The sequence below is a fragment of the Mizuhopecten yessoensis genome, unplaced genomic scaffold, assembly GCF_002113885.1.
Source record: "Mizuhopecten yessoensis strain PY_sf001 unplaced genomic scaffold, ASM211388v2 scaffold8183, whole genome shotgun sequence".
Lineage (NCBI taxonomy): Eukaryota > Metazoa > Mollusca > Bivalvia > Pectinida > Pectinidae > Mizuhopecten > Mizuhopecten yessoensis.
Window position 1 is genome coordinate 905,463 of NW_018407420.1, and position 20,826 is coordinate 926,288.

The 20,826-nt window shown below is 36.6% G+C and overlaps 1 protein-coding gene across 5 annotated transcripts; it reads left to right on the forward strand.

Moving 5' to 3' along the window:
- The first annotated feature begins 277 nt into the window (after positions 1-277).
- LOC110455258 lies at positions 278-19,170 on the forward strand. Of its 5 annotated transcripts, none has more exons than XM_021505260.1 (6): positions 278-357; positions 10,215-10,357; positions 11,026-11,113; positions 15,152-15,247; positions 15,504-15,632; positions 16,361-19,170. In XM_021505260.1, exons 2-5 carry the CDS (start codon positions 10,262-10,264, stop codon positions 15,620-15,622), a joined length of 399 nt encoding a protein of 132 aa, XP_021360935.1. In that variant the 5' UTR covers positions 278-357; positions 10,215-10,261; the 3' UTR covers positions 15,623-15,632; positions 16,361-19,170. The 5 variants fall into 5 exon arrangements, 3 of the variants coding, with proteins under 3 accessions (XP_021360935.1, XP_021360937.1, XP_021360938.1); XM_021505262.1 differs by lacking the exon at positions 278-357 and adding an exon at positions 6,791-6,891; XM_021505263.1 differs by lacking the exon at positions 278-357 and adding an exon at positions 8,017-8,120.
- The last annotated feature ends 1,656 nt before the right edge of the window (positions 19,171-20,826 follow it).

Genomic DNA, 20,826 nt, shown 5'->3' on the forward strand with positions numbered 1-20,826 from the left:
ATTTGACAAATGAAAATTATGATGAAAATTGAACACTGAAATGACAAATGATCCTCATAATGGCAAATGAACAGTTTAAAGACAAAAGTACATTATAATGATAAATGAACAATATAAAGACAATACAATTAAATGATAGGACAACAATGAGTTCATTTATATTGGCCACTTTCCCCGTGTTCTTCTGATAGAACCAGACGAATTCCATGTAGAGTGCTCTCCCTTCTTATTGTCAATGACGTCTTGACATTGTGACGTCATCAGTCGCCTTTGCGTCGTCAAGCTGACAACAACTCACACGTTTGCGGTTTATTTCCCGAAGTTCAACCATTTTGTGAATTAGTTCCTCGTTTATTGGTAAGTACACTCCATATTTTCCATAAACCTAAATAAGATATGATATGAGGTTAACTAAATAGTGCAGATTCTACTGATCTTACTTGAATTTATGGATAACTCACAACGCTGACAGATTTGGTTTCTCTAGACTCTACTACAGTAGTGGCATCGTTAAAATAGTCACTGAACTACATACTGTACTGTACCAGCGGTCATTTGTCGGCTACTTCAGCACACTAAACCGGTTTAGAATATAGCAGCGAATCCGATCACGTATATATATACTTTGAACGTCAAAGATACATTTTGGAAACAAATATCCTGGCTTACAAATAACTTGCGAAACTACCTGTCTAATTAATTATCCTTAGTTAGAAATGATACTCAATGAAGAGACCATGATTTACCTACAAAAGCTCTAGTTCACACCATACCTTTCAAACAAGCTTAATATATACCTCTCCCGCAAGCTCACCCTCTTACACTAGCTCTCAGCCTCGACATCCTCTCCCTCTCTCGCAATAGCCCACCCTAAAACTCTCACGGAAGCTCACCCTTATCCTTTAGTTTCACACCATCTCATCATATTACTCTCACACTAGTTCACCCTATACTTCTCACACTAGCTCGACCTATACCTCTCAAACTAGCTCACTCAACTCACTCAGCTCACCCTATACATCTCCCACTATCTCATCCTATAACTCTTCAACTACCCCGCTTTATAACTCCCACACTTGCTCACCCTATACCTCTCACACTAGCTCGCCCAATACCTCTCACACAAGCTCATCCTACACCGCTCACGCTAGCTCACCCTATACCTCTCACACTTCCTCACCATTTAGCTCTCACACAAGCTCATCCTACACCTCTCACACTAGCTCATCCTATACCTCTCTCACGCACACCCTATACCTCTAACACTAGCTCACCCTTACTTCTAAAACTAGCTCATCCCATACCTCTCACACTAGCTCAACTTTACTTCTCACGCTAGCTTACCCTATACCTCTCACACTAGCTCACCCTATACCTCTCTCAGCCACACCCTATACCTATCACACAAGCTCACCATATACCTCTCTCACGCATACCCTATACCTCTCACACTAGCTCATCCCATACCTCTCACACAAGCTCACCCTATACCTCTAACACTGGCTCGTCCTACACCTCTCACACTAGCTCAACCTATACCTCTCACACTAGCTCAACTTTACTTCTTTCATGCACACCCTTTACCTCTCACACTAGCTCACCATATACATCTTACACTAGCTCACCCTATACCTATCACATTAGCTCACCATATACCTCTCTCATGCACACCCTATACCTCTCACACTAGCTCACCATATACATCTTACACTAGCTCACCCTATACCTCTCAAACTAACTCACCCCATACCTCTCACACTAGCTCACCCTATAACTCTCACACTAACTCACCCCATACCTTTCACACTAGCTCAACTTTACTTCTCACACTAGCTCACCCTTAACCTCCCACACTAGCTCATCCTATACCTCTCACACTAGCTCACCTTTACTTCTCATACTAGCTCACCCTATATTTCTCACACTATCTCACCCTATACCTCTCACACAAGTTCAACCTATGCCTCTCCCACTAGCTCATCTTTACTTCTCATACTAGCTCACCTTTACTTCTCACACTATACCTCTCACATTAGCTCACCTTTACTTCTCACACTAACTCACCTTAACTTCTCACACTAGCTCACCCTATACCTCTCACACAAGCTCACCTTTACCTCTCACACTAGCTCACCTTTACTTCTCATACAAGCTCACCCTATATCTCTCACACTAGCTCACCTTTACATCTCACACTAACTCACCCTATACTTCGTGCACTAACTCTCCCTATACCTCTCAAACTAGATCATCCCATACCTCTCACACTAGCTCACCCTATACCTCTCACACTAACTCACCCCGTACCTCTCACACTAGCTCAACTTTACTTATCACATTAGCTCACCCTATACCTCCCACAATAGCTCATCCTATACCTCTCACACTAGCTCACCTTTACTTCTCATACTAGCTCACCCTATACCTCTCATACTATCTCACCCTATACCTCTCACACTAGCTCAACCTATGCCTCTCCCACTAACTCATCTTTACTTCTCATACTAGCTCACCCTACATCTCTCACACTAGCTCACCTTTACTACTCACACTAGCTCACCTTTACTTCTCACACTAGCTCACATTTACTTATCACACTAGCTCACGCTATACCTCCTACACTAGCTCACCCTATACCTCCCACACTAGCTCACCCTATACCTTTCACACTAACTCACCCCATACCTCTCACACTAGCTCACCCTATACCTCTCACACTAACTCCCCCCATACCTCTCACACTAGCTCAACTTTACTTCTCACACTAGCTCACCCTATACCTCCCACACTAGCTCATCCTATACCTCTCTCACTAGCTCACCTTTACTTCTCATACTAGCTCACATTTACTTCTCACAATATACCTCCGACACTAGCTCACCCTATACTTCTCACACTAGCTTACCTTTACTTCTCACACTAGCTCACCTTACCTTCTCACACTAGCTCACTCTATACCTCTCACACTAGCTCACACTATACCTCTCATACTAGCTCACATTTACTTCTCACACTAGCTCACGCTATACCTCCCACACTAGCTCACCCTATACTTCTCACACTATCTCACCCTATACCTCTCGCACAAGCTCATCGTACACCTCTCACACTAGCTCACCTTTACGTCTCATACTAGCTCACCCTATACCTCTCACACTTGCTCAACCTATGCCTCTCCCACTTGCTTATCATATACCTCTCACTCTAGCTCACCCTTACCTCTCACACAAGCCCATCCTATTATGTTCACATAAGCTCACCATATACTTCTCACACTAGCTCACCCTATACCTCTAACACTAGCTCACCCTATACCTCCCACACTAGCTAGCTCACCTTTACTTCTCATACTAGCTCACATTTACTTCTCACACTTCATCCTATACCTCTCACACTAGCTCACCTTTACTTCTCATACTAGCTCACATTTACTTCTCACACTTCATCCTATACCTCTCACACTAGCTCACCTTTACTTCTCATACTAGCTCACATTTACTTCTCACACTTCATCCTATACCTCTCACACTAGCTCACCTTTACTTCTCATACTAGCTCACCCTATACCTCTCACACTTGCTCAACCTATGCCTCTCCCACTTGCTTATCATATACCTCTCACTCTAGCTCACCCTTACCTCTCACACAAGCCCATCCTATTATGTTCACATAAGCTCACCATATACTTCTCACACTAGCTCACCCTATACCTCCCACACTAGCTAGCTCACCTTTACTTCTCATACTAGCTCACCCTATACCTCTCACACTATCTCACCCTATACCTCTCACACTAGCTCATACCATACTTCTCATACTAGCTCACCCAATACCTCTCACACTAGCTCATACCATACGTCTCATACTAGCTCACCCTATACCTCTCAGATATACACACCATTCCTTCCTCCATTCCTAGGTAGCCCTATCACACAAGCCCATCCTATTCTGTTCACATAAGCTCACCATATACTTCTCACACTAGCTCACCCTATACCTCTAACACTAGCTCACCCTATACCTCTCTCAGGCACACCCTCACCCTATACCTCTCACACTATCTCACCCTATACTTCTCACACTAGCTCAACCTATGCCTCTCCCGCTAGCTCACCTTTACTTCTCATACTAGCTCACATTTACTTCTCACACTTCATCCTATACCTCTCACACTAGCTCACCTTTACTTCTCATACTAGCTCACCCTATACCTCTCATACTATCTCACCCTATACCTCTCACACTAGCTCAACCTATGCCTCTCCCACTAGCTCACCTTTACTTCTCATACTAGCTCACCCTATACCTCTCAAATATACACACCATTCCTTCCTCCATTCCTAGGTAGCCCTATCACACAAGCCCATCCTATTCTGTTCACATAAGCTCACCATATACTTCTCACACTAGCTCACCCTATACCTCTAACACTAGCTCACACTATACCTCTACACTAGCTCACCCTATACCTCTAACACTAGCTCCCCCTATACCTCCCACACTAGCTCACCCTATACCTCCCACACTAGCTAGCTCACCTTTACTTCTCATACTAGCTCACATTTACTTCTCACACTTCATCCTATACCTCTCACACTAGCTCACCTTTACTTCTCATACTAGCTCACATTTACTTCTCACACTAGCTCACGCTATACCTCCCACACTAGCTCACCCTATACTTCTCACACTATCTCACCCTATACCTCTCACACTAGCTCAACCTATGCCTCTCCCACTAACTCACCTTTACTTCTCATACTAGCTCACCCTATACCTCTCACACTAGCTCATCCTATACCTCTCACACTTTCTCACCCTATACCTCTCACACTAGCTCATACCATACTTCTCATACTAGCTCACCCTATACCTCTCAAATATACACACCATTCCTTCCTCCATTCCTAGGTAGCCCTATCAATATGTATATATATGTATATTAACCTCCCCATATGGTTGAATCTCTGACTGTTGAAAGACATTGATCTATGCATGTAAAAATAGGGGGAAAAAGAAAACTTTATTTCAAAACTTATTGCTAAACTGTGACGTTATATTAAGAATGTTTAACGTGGGATGTTTAAATCGGCCAGTCATGTTTTCAAAGTTGATTATAGTAAAACATTCCATAAAGGAATTTTAGTTTGACAATTAAACATACTTTTTATATGAAGAAATATAAAACAAGAAACGTTATTGAACATTTGATAATCTAATATAAATGTGCAAAACATGCACGAATAGTCTAAGCGCGTATTCGAAAACTGATAAACTATTAGTAGGTCATTGTTTCTTTACATATGAACCAATTTTCAAGATGTTTTATTCTGTTCCTTAAATCAAATGGAATAAAATGAAATTGATTAAGAAACTTGAAGAAAATAATCTTTTGACAATGAAAAATAATGTTCACTGTTATAGTTTTGTGAAACTAGGTTGTTGTCGTTCGCCTCATACAAGTTTGTTGTAATATAATGGCGTCACCTAAAATGTAACATAATTATGCAATAATTTTTATTTTTGAATTCTTTTACTGTAAAGTTTTAAGAAGGAATATTTAAAATTTTGATTCAGCTGTGAAAAAAAGTAAAGGAGTCACATTTGATTTAAACATATTTTATTGCCTTAAAATGCAACGGGATTGGACACAAGTTGTATTAAACTACTAGTACTATAGTACATTTTTTTTCTTCACAAATATACGAAAGTTAGGGTAAGTTATTCACTTAAGTTATTCACTTACCCTTCCTGGACTAGTGTAAGTTTGAACCCTGCCTACGGAAGAAACTTTTCACATATGAGGATATTTATATAAACGAAACACTTAATTAGAGTTGGCGTCAAAAGGACCACCTCAACCCTTCTCTCGCTACACTGGAGTGCTGTCATTTATCCCAATGGTTTGCTTGATTTAAATAGAGAACGTTTCATTTCGGTAAGAACTAGCGAGTATACGTTTCGTAACTCGCTTTACGTAGTACAGCATTTTGCCATAAATATTTGCTATTTGCCGAGATATATTATACGTTTCAAACATTTTTTCATGTGTGTTTCCTTAGCCTCATTAAAACGCCGCTGAAGCAAAATTCAGTCCACATACTGAAAGATACGTTTTTTAAATAACAATCTAAAAAAAAAAAATATATTTCTTACATTTGTGTTGACTGGTTTTCGAGGTATGAGAAGTTACATAGATGAAATCGATTGTGCTACGCCATTTTTTTTTTTTTTGTCTTACAAAATATTGGCAGCTATCTTTTCTGTTCTAGAATAACTAGCCATACTATTTTACAAATCATTGTCACAGAAAGATATGAAATAAATATTTATTGTCAGATATATGAATTTATAAGCAATCAATTCTCACTCAGGGCGTCCATATTCATTTCAGTTACGTAAATAACTCATGGAAAAGCCGATGAAAATAAGACAGAGATGCACGGAATAAAGTATAATTTCAGTAAAACCTTACACATCGCAACTTGAATACTATTGGCACCATCTGTACTTAAAAAATAAAAGAAAATGACAGTAAAATTAAATTAGATAAAATTCAATTTAACTAGAATTATTATGAACGGACGGACGATTCGTCACATGAAAGAACGAAGAACAGTACATATTAGTTCCGTTGTAATGTTTTAATCCCCCACCCCCATGGTTAAAACACAAATAAAATAGAAATACCCGATAGAAAGTTAACACCACGGCTTCAGTGAATTTCTATTTAGAGTGTTCTCCCTTTGTATTGATGACGTCAGTCAATTGTGACGTCACAGACCAGAATCACTGCATGTTTGTGATCGCGTTGTCAAGCTCTCACGGATTATTTTCTACGCAATTTCTCCAAATTTCAACCATTCTGTGTTGTAATTTAGCCGAATATTGGTAAGTACAATGCATATTTATCCATGTTACATTATCTTTAAGTAATGTGATTGTGAAGTGAACATGTTTGGCTATCAGAACTAGACAGACCACAGGGCCAGGGGTTCGTTACAAAGTCTGAATATATTTTTTATATAACACATTTAGGCATATATGCTGATGAGAGTTGGGTAACCGGATACATTTTCTAAGATACATGTGGTGTTTCACACATGATATATGAATACCTACATACTACATATAATATGTGGTGTTTAATGATAAAGATTAAAGACTGGCTATATTTTGTGTTTCCGGTAGCTCCACCTACCATAGATTTTTGTTCATACCCTAAACTTGTTTAGGCAATTTTTAAAGAAGCACAGGTGACCGGCAGACATTTCCTTGTATTAAGCAAAGCCGAAACAAATATATGTGTGCTCCAGGTATCCCTGGCGACCTACCCTAGATTTTACTGCTACCCTTCCCTAGATTTTACTGCCACCCTTCCCTAGATTTTTTTTACTGCCACCCTACCCTAGATTTTACTGCCACCCTACCCTAGATTTTACTGCCACCCTACCCTAAATTTTACTGCCACCCTTCCCTAGATTTTACCGCCACCCTTCCCTAGATTTTACTGCCAACCCTAGTTATTTTATCACTGACCTACTTGTATCAAAGTTTACAGCCACTCATTAAAATGTACTTTCCTCCTGTTCTGGGAGTCTGACCTTATTCTTGACATCGCCATTTTAATGAGTGGAAATGCATTGTAAAACATAATATTTAATCACGAAAACAAAAAAAATAGCATTGAAATAAAATTATATGCCTTCCAACCTACCTTATTTTTTCAGGCATTTACCCGAGGCTGAAACAGACATATCATTTTGGCCCAAACCAATATGTAATCGCCTTGTTGATTAGCCTTAACTCCAAATGATATTTTAACCTAACATCTTTAGATCTCTTACAAAGTAAACATTTGAAGGTTGTGACTATTTCATAGAAATCAGTGATATAAAAATAGATTTGTGAAGAAAGCAAAAACCGAGTAATCTTCCTTGTATAATCTATTGAGAGTGTTCTCCCCTTGTATTGATGACGTCATTCCATATTGTGACGTCATATATTACCATCACTACTGTGTGTTCGTGTCGTCCAGTCCACCACAGCTTTGCGGTTTATTTTCTATGCATATTTCCCAAAGGTTTCACCATCGAGATTTGTAACTTTGCCGTATATTGGTAAGTACATTACAGATGAGTCCTTTTACAAATTACATTACGCTTAAATAACGAGAAGAGAATACATATCTGTTAAGTAAACAAGAAGTGGTCTTTTCAACTTCAAGTGTTGTGCCGGTCGCGGTGTAAGACCATTGAGACCGAGAGAGACTCACTACATGGTAACCAAATGTACTGTCTATGTACTGTACTCACGTATACTAGAGTGACATTCCATTAGTCTTTCATTTTTCTTTTTTTATGCCTATGAATTGAGAGAGTGAAGCTTTTGTGGGGAGGGGGTGGGGAGGGGGTGGGGGTAACCGCGTACTTTACTCGGAAATCATTAGATGTTTCCCACAGAGAGGAGGTAAGGATCCGGGCACCGAAGATACAGGAGGTGTTTCACACAATGTTGAAGGCGCGGTGTTGCCACGTACACTAGTAAAAAAAACATGGGTGTTCCACACATTTAACGAATATCTTTGATATATCTATATAGAAATATCTTTTAATAAAATTTAAAATTGATTTTTAATGCAAAAGGGGTATTTTGAATGTAATAATGCAATCACAGAAGTCGGTATACATGGGTGGTTTCACACATGAAATATGTTTTCAAAGAAATAGAGATATCTAGAAGGAATTAAGATATATTATGTCTATCTATAAACGTGATAGAAATGATAAATATCTCGTATAACAACTAAACAAGGATTGTATGAGGTATCGGTTTAATGTTATTTAAATGAACAAAGATATCGTAATTAGTTTATGATATACATATCTCCTAAAGTACTTGAGACATTTCCTTTAAAGTATCTACTAAGTTTTAAGTTTGGTGGCCGTATATGGAACTTTTCCTGATTTGTAAGGCCCCAATGATGGTATTTATATACATTTAAATTATTTGCACATACATATAATTATATAGGCCTATACTATAGGCTACAAATTATCTTTGAAAGATGTTGATCTAGACCCCTTAAATGTCTTATAATATTCCTTACTCATCAAGAAAGGTCCTAACACACACACATATATATATTGTGTCTAAATTCACAAGTCCCTGTAATAATACAATTGTTTATTAAACAATTCACATTTGATTTTAAATTATGTGTTCGTTGATATACACACTGTAATAAGTCATTAGCGAAATAAGAATAAGATATTTAAGTGAACACAGCTTATCACAAACGGTATAGCAGTCCTCAACATTGTCATGTGGACATGGAGAAAGATAGGCTTGCTGTACATAGCCCCACTGTTCGTAATCATAAGAAGCAACTAATGTGCCCCCCCCCCCCCTGCTTATTAGGGGTTTTCTTCTCTGTGTGTAAGTTTGCGTATTAAAGGGATATTATCCTCAATGGTCCAGGGATTACGCTCATTTACGCTCTCTGCAGTGAGTGTAACCCCTGGAGTATCGAGGATAAGGGGACATTGAAGAAATCAAAATCGATCTGCTGTCTCCATGACAACACTTGGGTTCTCTATCTTTGTTTTTCTCCCTTCCCTACTCTCTCTATTTTCGGTAGTGTCTCCCTTCCGTCTTCACAAGACCTCAGTTGTGTAGCGAAGACGTTAAAGACAAAATAATTAACAAAAAATCCTCCGCATTTTTTGAATTACCATTATATCCCAGGAACCATATCGTCAATATGGCTGAATACATTTTTACGAAAAGAACGAACTTCATCATAGATTTAAATTACGTGAGACTGAGAGAGTTATCTGCATCCACACAAATGAAATTTAAGTCCGTGAATATTTTTTTATATTTTTTTCATTAAAGATAAAAGGAACTGACAATTTATTTAAACTGTATTATTTCCGTTTATAACTTTTGTGAAATATTTTTTTAAGTCTTTTTCAAAATAAATATTCTACAAAAACCACATGTTTCCATGCATTAAACAAGAATGGAATTGTTTGAAAGTTGAATGTTTAAAAAGTATTCGACTACTTTTCTATGTTTGAATTTTTTTATAAAATTCGCTCAAAATGAAATATGTCCTAGTGTTAATTATCTCGTTTGAGATATTTGTTTTGTTTATTTACCCGCATATCCCCAGCTATAACTAATAATAGTTTTGGTTTATTTATTTTCAGATCACATTACAAGTGAATAAAAGAATCCAAGATCATTGATAGAAAGAATGTCGTACGGAGGAAGAAGACCGTACGGTAGCTACCCTAGAAGGGAGTTGCCGCCCCTGTCCCCAACTTTTCGCCGTAACTATGCTGAGCCTAACGTGAGTTGTACCTTTAAATTATCGGATATTTCTTTGTTGCATTCTTAATAAAATGATAAATCTATCTGGAAAGCCGACAAAAGACTGATATGAACACTAGTTAGTACTAAAGACACTTGAAATGAGGGGTGTTTTTTGATTGAGGAAATTGCGATTATTGCGAAACAATTTAACACTACGTAGATTTGGGCGTATTCCTGTGCTTGAATCCAGACTGAAACAAAAATCAATCAGAGTGTCTGAAATCGTGTTGAACTCATAAAATGTTATTTCACATTGAAGATACATGTAGATCCACAATATGTACAATACTACGTGATGACACGGTATGGTATTGCATTTCTTGCAGGAATAAACTCAGTTATACTTAGGTCGCGATAAAATGTTTTCGTCCTGGTGAATGTCTTTAATCTTAAAACTTAACATTGAGGTAACCGTCTCTATTTAGATGAAGCAAGTTAAGGCAATTTCCTATGAAAATATCGTACTTAAGTTGAATAGGAAAACTGATCGGTTACATAGCAAAAAGTTTATAGAAAAACGTTTTGGAATGAATTGATGCAGAAGTTATATTTGATAGACTATGATTGGGTTTTTTGGGGGAAAAGGGAATTTTCTCTCTGTCTGTTTATCTGAAAAAAATATCGAAGATGTGTATGTAAAACCAGGTTCCTCCACGAGAGCCGAGCCGACCCGTCATCCTGCCCAGCATTGCTGACAAATACGCCGACGGAGCTACCTATCGTAGACACAGAAGTAAGTAGAGGTCAGAGGTCGGGATGACCACTTTTGATTCAGGTCATAGGTTTTATGGCAGGTCAGGATATTAACAAAAAGTTAATAGTGTTCAAATAAATGGTCATAGAGTTTGCATGGAGGTCAAAGTGTTTACATAAAAGTCACAGTTTATATATGAATGTCAGTGATTGCACACAGGCTAGAAAAATTCCCTACCGGTCCAGTTGATTTAATAAATGTCACAGTTTGAAAAAAAATAGCTACAGCACAGAATGTTAACATAAAGGTTAGAACATTATCATAAAGGTCAAATAGTTTTTAATATATAAAGGCCAGAAATTTACATAAAGTTCGAAATGTTACTTAAAAGTCAGAATGTTTGCAAAGAGGTTAGACTTTTAACGTATTGTCAGAATGTTAACATAAAGGTCAGAATATTTATATAAAAGTAAGAGTGTTTAAGTGAAGGTTTGAGTGTTAACATAAAGAGTATTTAAATTAAGGTAAGAGCGTCAATATAAAGGTCAGAGTGTAAACAAAAAGGTCATAGTATCAACATGGAGTTCAGAGTGTAAACTTGAAAGTCAGAGTGATAATATGAAGGTTACAGTGTTAACATAAAGGTCAGACTGTTAACATAAAGGTCAGAGTGTTGATATAAAGATAAGCGTGTTAACATTTATCGGTCATATAATGGTCATAATGCATAAATTAAGGTCAGAGTGCTAACATAAATGTCAGAGTGTTAACTCGAAGGTCAAAGTGTTTAAACTAAGATCAGAATGATAACATAAGGATCAGAATGCTAACATATAGGTCAGAGTGTTAACATATAGGTCAGGATGATAACATAAGGGTCAGAGTGTTAACATATAGGTCAGGATGATAACATAAGGGTCAGAGTGTTAACATATAGGTCAGAGTGTTAACATAAAGGTCAGGATGATAACATAAGGGTCAGAGTGCTTACATATAGGTCAGAGTGTTAACATATAGGTCAGGATGATAACATAAGGGTCAGAGTGTTAACATATAGGTCAGGATGATAACATAAGGTTCAGAGTGTTAACATAAAGGTCAGAGGGTTAACATGAAGGTCATAGTGCTTAGATTAAAGGTCAGAGTTTTAACATAAATGTCAGAGTATTAGCATAAGAGTCAGAGTGTTAATATAAGAGTCAGAGTGTAAACATAAGGTTCAGAGTGTTAAAATTAAGGTCAGAGTGTTAGCATAAGGGTCAGAGTGTTAACATAAGGGCCAGAGTGTTAACATATAGGTCAGAGTGTTAACATATAGGTCATAGTGTTTAAATTAAGGTCAGGATGATAACATAAGGGTCAGAGTGCTAACATATAGTTCAGAGTGTTAACAGATAGGTCAGGATGATAACATAAGGGTCAGAGTGTTAACATAGAGGGCATAGTGTTAACTTAAAGGTCAGATTGTTAACATAACGGCCAAAGTGTTTAAATGAGGGTCAGAGTGTTAACATAAATGTCAGAGTGTTAACATAACGGTCATAGTGCTTAAATTAAAGGTCAGAGTTTTTAACATAAATGTCAGAGTATTAGCATAAGAGTCAGAGTGTTAACATAAGAGTCAGAGTGTAAACATAAGGTTCAGAGTGTTAAAATTAAGGTCAGAGTGTTAGCATAAGGGTCAGAGTGTTAACATAAGGGCCAGAGTGTTAACATATAGGTCAGAGTGTTAACATCACAGTCATAGTGTTTAAGATAAGGTCAGGATGATAACATAAGGGTCAGAGTGTTAACATATATGTCAGATTGTTAACATAACGGTCATAGTGCTTTAAATAAAGGTCAGATTGTTAACATATAGGTCAGAGTGTTAACATATAGGTCAGAGTGCCTTTAATAAAGATCGGATTGTTAACATAAGGGTCAGAGTGTTAACATTACGGTCATAGTGTTTAAATTAGGGTCAGGATGATAACATAAGTGTCAGAGTGTTAACATATAGGCCAGAGTGTTAACATTACGGTCATAGTGTTTAAATTAGGGTCAGGATGATAACATAAATGTCAGAGCGTTAACATATAGGTCAGAGTGTTAACATGACGGTCATAGTGTTTAAATTAAGGTCAGGATGATAACATAAGGATCAGAGTGTTAACATAAGGGTCAGAGTGTTAACATAACGGTAATAGTGCTTTAAATAAAGGTCAGAGTGTTAACATAAGGGTCAGAGTGTTAACATATATGTCAGAGTGTTAACATATAGGCCAGAGTGTTAACATATAGGTCAGAGTGTAAACATATAGGTCAGAGTCTTAGCATTACGGTCATAGTGTTTAAATTAAGGTCAGGATGATAACATAAGGGTCAGAGTGTTAACATATATGTCAGAGTCTTAGCATTACGGTCATAGTGTTTAAATTAAGGTCAGGATGATAACATAAGGGTCAGAGTGTTAACATATATGTCAGAGTGTTAGCATTACGGTCATAGTGTTTAAATTAAGGTCAGGATGATAACATAAGGGTCAGAGTGTTAACATATATGTCAGAGTCTTAGCAATACGGTCATAGTGTTTAAATTAAGGTCAGGATGATAACATAAGGGTCAGAGTGTTACCATCACAGTCATAGTGTTTAAATTAGGGTCAGGATGATAACATAAGTGTCAGAGTGTTAACATATAGGCCAGAGTGTTAACATATAGGTCAGCGTGTAAACATATAGGTCAGAGTCTTAGCAATACGGTCATAGTGTTTAAATTAAGGTCAGGATGATAACATAAGGGTCAGAGTGTTAACATAAAGGTCAGAGTGTTAACATAGATGTCAGAGCGTTAACATGAAGGTCAGAGTGTAAACATAGTGGTCAGAGTGTTAACATAAAGGTCAGAGTGTTAACATAACGGCCATAGTGTTAAAATAAAGGTCAGATTGTTAACATAAAGGGCAGAGTGTTAACCGAAAGGTCAGAGTGTTAACATAAGGGTCAGAATGTTAACATAAGGGTTAGAGTGTTAGCATAAGGTTCAGAGTGTTAACATAAAGGTCAGAGTGGCAACAAAACGGTCATACTCATAGTGCTTTTAGTAAAGTCACAGTGTTAACATAAAGGTCATCGTGTTAACATAAAGGTCCTCGTGTTAACATAAAGGTCATCGTGTTAACATAAAGGTCAGAGTGTTATCATAAAGGTCATCGTGTTAACATAACTGTCATAGTGTTTGAGTTAAGTTCAGAGTTTTAGCATAAATGTCAGAGTATTAACATAAATCTCAGAGTGTTAACATGAAGGTCAGAGTGTTAACATGAAGGTCAGAGTGTTTAATTTCAGGCCAGAGTGTTAAAAAAAATGTCAGTATCACATAAATATGAAATTGTTGATAGAAGAGGTCACAGTGAAAGTGTTTGCAGTAAAGCTTTAGTGTTTACATCCATTTAGGAAAGAATATTTATATAATGTTTATAGTGTTAACATGAAGGTCAGGGTGCTTACATGTATGTTGACATAATAACGAGTGTGTTCACATAAGAACACATTGTCTAAAGATATATTCACGTGTTCAGAATGCATAGGTGGGTGGTTCCAACATTCATGTCATTGTGTTCATATAAAAAAATATAAAAAAATAAAATTTTGTTTAAGGGGTGATGACACAGTGGTCAGTATGGTCAGTTAATGTCATTATAACCCATGTTGACAACCTTTCAATCAGTTTTCTACTGTCTATATCATTATATTCTTTCTTCTGTCATATCATTACTATATACCGGGAACTGTTCGCACAGTCCAACGCTCGCCCTTTGCCAATGAATTCATTTTCGCCCAATTCATTACTATGTATATCATATTGTTTTGTTGTTTACTTATATTCTCTGTAATGATAAATTCGCTCTCATCACGAAGGGCGAAAAAGACGAAAATTCAACTGCAGCGAAATTTTCCCAGTATAAAGTTGGTATTTTATGTTCTTTTGTTTTTACATTTCGTCTTCTGCTCTTCCTTTTTATCGTCTTCACAGCTTTCTTTTTCTCTTTTCTTTGCCCTCTTTCCTATCTTTCTGTCCCTATCTTACCTTTAGTGAAATCTCCCGCGCCACCTGTGGACGAGAGTATCTATGATTTTTCTGACCTGTCCACCAAGCTGCCTCCTATTCGCCCTCCAGCACGTGGCAAAGGTAAGCATGGGGCCCAACATAATAACACAACGCACCCTTCACTTACATAAAAAATATTCATGCTAAACAGAACATTTGTCAAAATATTAGGCAAAATTTTCCACTTTGTATCCATTACGGCTATTGTATTAGACAAATTTGAATTTTGTAATGAAAAAGGACAAAAGTGCTATCACCTGCTGATTGTGTTGGATCAATCAAACCTGTTGAAAACACCTTACGATTTTTTCATTGATTTGCTTTTTGTTTTCCCCAGAATGCTATGCTCCTGATAATGCTAGGAGACCAGACCAGAGAAGGCGTCCCGTACCACGTACACGAACATATGGTGGGGCACTTGGCTTCAGATCTAGCACAGACACAAGGCGCTACTAGCTCATTTAAGGTAAATAGGTATACCTCATTCCACCAGGGGGGAACTTTGTTATGTCGACGTCGTCTTTTCCATGAAAGTTAATTCGAGAAAATACACCAACATACCCTGTCTACGACACACATACACACATGCAGGTATACACAACACACATAGAGGCATGTCTTGAAATGACTTTAGCCGTTGATTGGACGTTAAACTCCATGCAACCAGCAAGCATTCGACACAAAACGATATTTGGATATATTATTATATAATACAGCAACAATACATTCATGGGTCTATGAACTCAGTTGGTTCGTTGTCATTTTACATGAAGCTACTATAGTATATCTGTCTTTATCGTTTGCTATGTGTACTGGCCTAGAAGAGTTCTGCAGTGCTATAGTGTTGATTTGGTCCACACCGACCTTGATTGAGTTTGGTCGTGTTTATATGGTGACAATGCAGAAAAATGTAAATAGAATGTAGTAGTTTACATACATTTATTAAAAAATAGTTTGTCAGAGTTGTCCATGTGACGTTCACGAGAAAATATGCTTACAATGAATCGAGACGACATGTGTCTTGATGATTTTTGGATAAGAATTCCTCTCGCAAAGTTTAAACCAAAGCCCTTATGAGAAGTCAAACAAACAAACAAACAACATCTATTCTGTTATGCCCGGGTAGAATACTTTACCTGTAAAAAATGTTTGCATGTTGTAGCTTATACAGTGTTTATTTTCCTTTTTTTGCAGAAATTTCAAATTATCTATGAAGAAAACTGCCATTACGTTTCCCAGAGCTACTATCTTTCCTATCCGTGTACCTTATACAATATTTAATGTCATCTAAAGTTCATAGAATGGTTCAAATTCCTGGTCATGCTTGGTAAGAAGGGACACACATTCATTTCAAGCTAAGTTATCTGTTTACTTTTACAACAACCCAACAAAGATATTTCGCTACTTATCATTTTCCGCCGTATATCCCACTATATATTGCTGATATGTTGTATAACACAAGATGGTGCCACTGACGCCATCTTTTCATTCTAAATTACATGTTTCTCTACTTTGCAATTTAATACCGAAACATGTTAATTTGAAATTCATACCGTACTAAATTTTCTAAAGCTACATTTAAATGCAGTATGCATTGAAAACCTTTAATTGGAAGAAAAAGATCTTAATAATTTAATGATGTAAGTCTGTGCATTTTAAACCACCGAAATGTATGTAGGTAATGTTACAACAGGTTGTAAAAAGATATTGAAATTGCTTTTTTTTTTTTTCAGGTATTATAATTAGTGTTTTATATCATAGCAAAACAAATAAAGTATTTTGGTAAATGATATTTTTGCAAAAGCAAGAGAAATTTGAAAAGATGGGGGAAATGTTTATTCGTATATATAGATGATATTGTCACTTATTGTATTAAATGTAAACTATTAATTAAACATGCCTGGCCATAAAAAGGTAAATATTGAAGGATGTTTGATCATACAAGACATCTTGGGTATAATTTCATGGAATATAATTTGGTATAATGATATTGGGGAATAGCATTATTGTAGCATATGGTTGGGTTATAACGTTGTTGGGGCATCACGTTTTTCAGATATAACGTTCATGGGGTAAAAAAAACATCTCTTTTTTGGTTTAGCGGTGATTAAGTAGAACATTCCCGGAGTAGAATGTTGTCGGGGTATAGCATCGTTAGGGTATAACGCTGTTGGGTATACAACGTTATTATGGAAGAACGATATTAAGGCAGAAGGCAATGCGTTGTTGGGGTATATTGTAGTTGCAATGGAACATTCCTAGGAATACAACGTGTTTGTGGTAGAATGTTGTTAGAATATCAAGTTGTAATGAAAAAACGTTGTGTGGTATAACAATGCATGAGTTATCAGTTATATTGCCAAGATAAACGTTGCAGGTTATCAACTTGTTGTGGTTCAACGTTGTAGGCCGATCACATTGCTCGTTCCTAGGATGTAAAATTGTTGTAGAACAGAGATAGAAAAAACAAAAACAAAGCGAGCCAAAAAAGAACATAGGGGAAAAAGAACAAAACGAAAAATAAGAAAAAAAAAGCAAAAGAGAAAGAAAAAAACCCTAAAAAAATTAGAAAAGAGGCAATGGCTTTAGGAAAATCGAATAAAGTCAGAAATAGGGAATGTTGCGTCCAATGCGGGTGTACAATCTTAGCAACCATTAACGTCATATAAAATGTAATAATAATAAATAGAAATTATAACATGGAAGTATAAAGAAATTAAGTAATAGGAGGTGGTATAATGTTGTTTGAATATACTCTTTTCAGGAGAGAACGATGTGTGTTACAACGTTGATTAGGCAGAACGTTGGTGAGGTATCGAGATAGTCATAATGTTGTGTGGAAGAACTTTGTTGGGCCTTTAGTGAATAGAACGTTCATAGAATAGAACGTTGTTGTAGCATAACGTTATAATGGTATAACGTTGTTTAGATATAACGTTCTGAGGATAAAACGTTGTCGTGGCCTAACGTTGTTGGGGTATATCGTTGTTTGGATGGAACATTCTTAGGATAGCACGTTAATTTGGCCGAACGTTGGTGGGTATATCGTTGTTTGGATGAAACATTCTTAGGATAAAACGTAGTCATGGCAGCACGTTGGCAGGGAATATCGTTGTTTGGATGGAACATTCTTAGGATAGAACGTTGTTGTGGCCGAACGTTATTAGATATAGCGTTGTTTTGAGTTAACGTTCTGACGATAGAAAAATATGGTGGTATCACGTTGTGTTGGTATAACATTGCTGTTTTGATAAACCGTTAGAGACATCAATATCATATACATCTCAGCATATTATCCCCGCAACATGATACACCATTACAGGAACATCCAAAGAACTGTGTACCTTGGTTACCCTTCCATGAAAGAAAAAGAAAATAAGAAAGTAAATACCAAGAAAACATAAGCGAGAAAAAGATGGAAAAAAGAAAAAGAGAAAAGAAAGAAAAATGAAAACAGAAAAAAAATAGAAAAAAGCAGAAGAAAAAAAAAGAGTAAAAAAAAAAAGAAAAATTGAAAGAAAAATAGAAAAAAAATAGAAAAAGAAAAAGGACATTGTTGGAATATCTAGATAATGCTTATAACATTATGTGAAAAATCATGTTGGGCCATCATCGTATTTGGAATAGAACGTTCATAGGATAGAACGTTGTTGTGGCAGAACGTTGTAGGGGTATGTCGTTGTTTGGATATAACATTCTGAGAAGAGAAAGTTGTTGTGGAAGAACGATGTGTTAGTATAACATTGCCTGGATGTAACGTTCTTAGGATCTTACATTGCTATGGCAGAGCCTTTTTGAGGCATACCTTTGTCTGGAAGAAACGTTGTTGGGATAAATAGTTATAGACAACAATATCATATATGTGTCAGCATTTTATCCCAACAACATGATACCTCACGACAGGTTTATCCAAGGAACAGTGTATCTACCCGTCCATTAAAGAAAAAGAAAATAAGAAAGGAAAAGAGAAAAAAAGGAAAAGAGAAAAAAAGGAAAAGAAAAAAAAGAAAACAGAAAAAATGATAAGCAGAAGAAAATAGAAAAATAATGAAAAAATAAATAAAAGTGAAAACAACAAAAAAAAAACAGAAAAAAATAAGAAAAAACGCTGTTAGAATAACAAGAAAATGTTAATAATGTTGTGTAAAAGAATTTTGTTTGGCCTTATCGTACTTGGAATAGAACGTTGATAGGATAGAACGTTGTTGTGGCAGAACGTTGTTGGGTATATCGTTGTTTGGATGGAACATTCTGAGGATAAAACGTTGTTTTGGATCATTCTTAGGGTATAACGTTGTTATGAAAGAACGTGATAAGGTATAACGTTCTTAGGATAAAATGTTGTTTAGGCAAAACGTTGTTCGGATGGAATATTCTGTGGGTAGAACGTTGTTATGGAAGATCGTGGGCAGGATGGGGTATATAGTTGTTTGGATGGAACGTTAATAGGGGAAAAACCCGTTGTTGTGACCGAACGTTGTTGGGGTGTATCGTTGGTAAGAAGGAACATTATGAGGATACAATGTTGATGTGGCAGAGCGTTGCTTTGAGGAACTAACATTGTTATGCAGAGCCTTTTGTTTTTGGTAAAGAGCTGCCTCGAATACTGTTGTTGGGATAAAAAGTTATAGCCAACAATATCATACATATGTCAGTATTTTATCCGGACAACTTTATACCTCACTACAGTATGTGCGTCAAGGTTACCCTAACAACAAAAAGAATAGAAAAGAGAGAAAAAAGGAAAAGAGAAAAGAAAAAAAAGAAAAAAAAAAACAGAAAAAAAGAAAACAGAAAATCAGAAGAAAAGGAAAAAAAAAAATAGAAAAAAAGGAAAATTAAAGAGAGATAAAAAAAACAGAAAAAAGATGGATGAAAAGAAGGGAAAGAAAAGAGAGAAAAACTGAAGAAAAGATAAGAAAAGAAAGATCAAAGGTGTAAATAAAAAAAGAGAGAAAAAGACAGGGAAAAAAAATAGAAAAAAATAGAAAACAAATGTTGCAAGGTTGTACCATTTTTGAATGTAACGTTCTTAGGATAGATGGTGTTAAACGGTTTGCGTATAACGTTGTGAAATAGAACGTTGCTTGGGTTTAACGATGTTTAATCAGTTTTCACCTTTTTTAGATAGAACTTTCTAAGGTTAGAACGTTATTGATTAAGGATTATACCGTTGCAGGTAAATAACAATGTTTCGACAAATCATCGTCGTGATAGAACATTGTTATGGTATTCCGTCTTTGCGTATTGCAGAGTTATCGTCTCTTGTGAGCAGGTATTGATTGCTACGTCATTGGTTTGTGCGAGAAAATTAAGTCGTTTCCTAAAAAATTGATGACGTTACTATCACAAACCAATGACGTAACAATCAATACCTGCTCACAAGAACAGATAACTCCGCAGTACGCAAAGACGGAATACGTAAACGTTGATACAATATAATGTTGCCGGAATAAAACATTCTTAGGATGCAATATCATTAGGACACAACGTTGGTAAGTTAAACGTTGTTCGGATAGAACGTTCTGTGGATACACCATTATTGGGACACAACGTTTTTGTGAAAACGTTGTTCGGATAGAACGTTCTTTGGATCCAACGTTGTTGTGGTTTATTGATGGGACATGTCGTTCTGAGGATAGAACGTAGTTCTGTTTAAA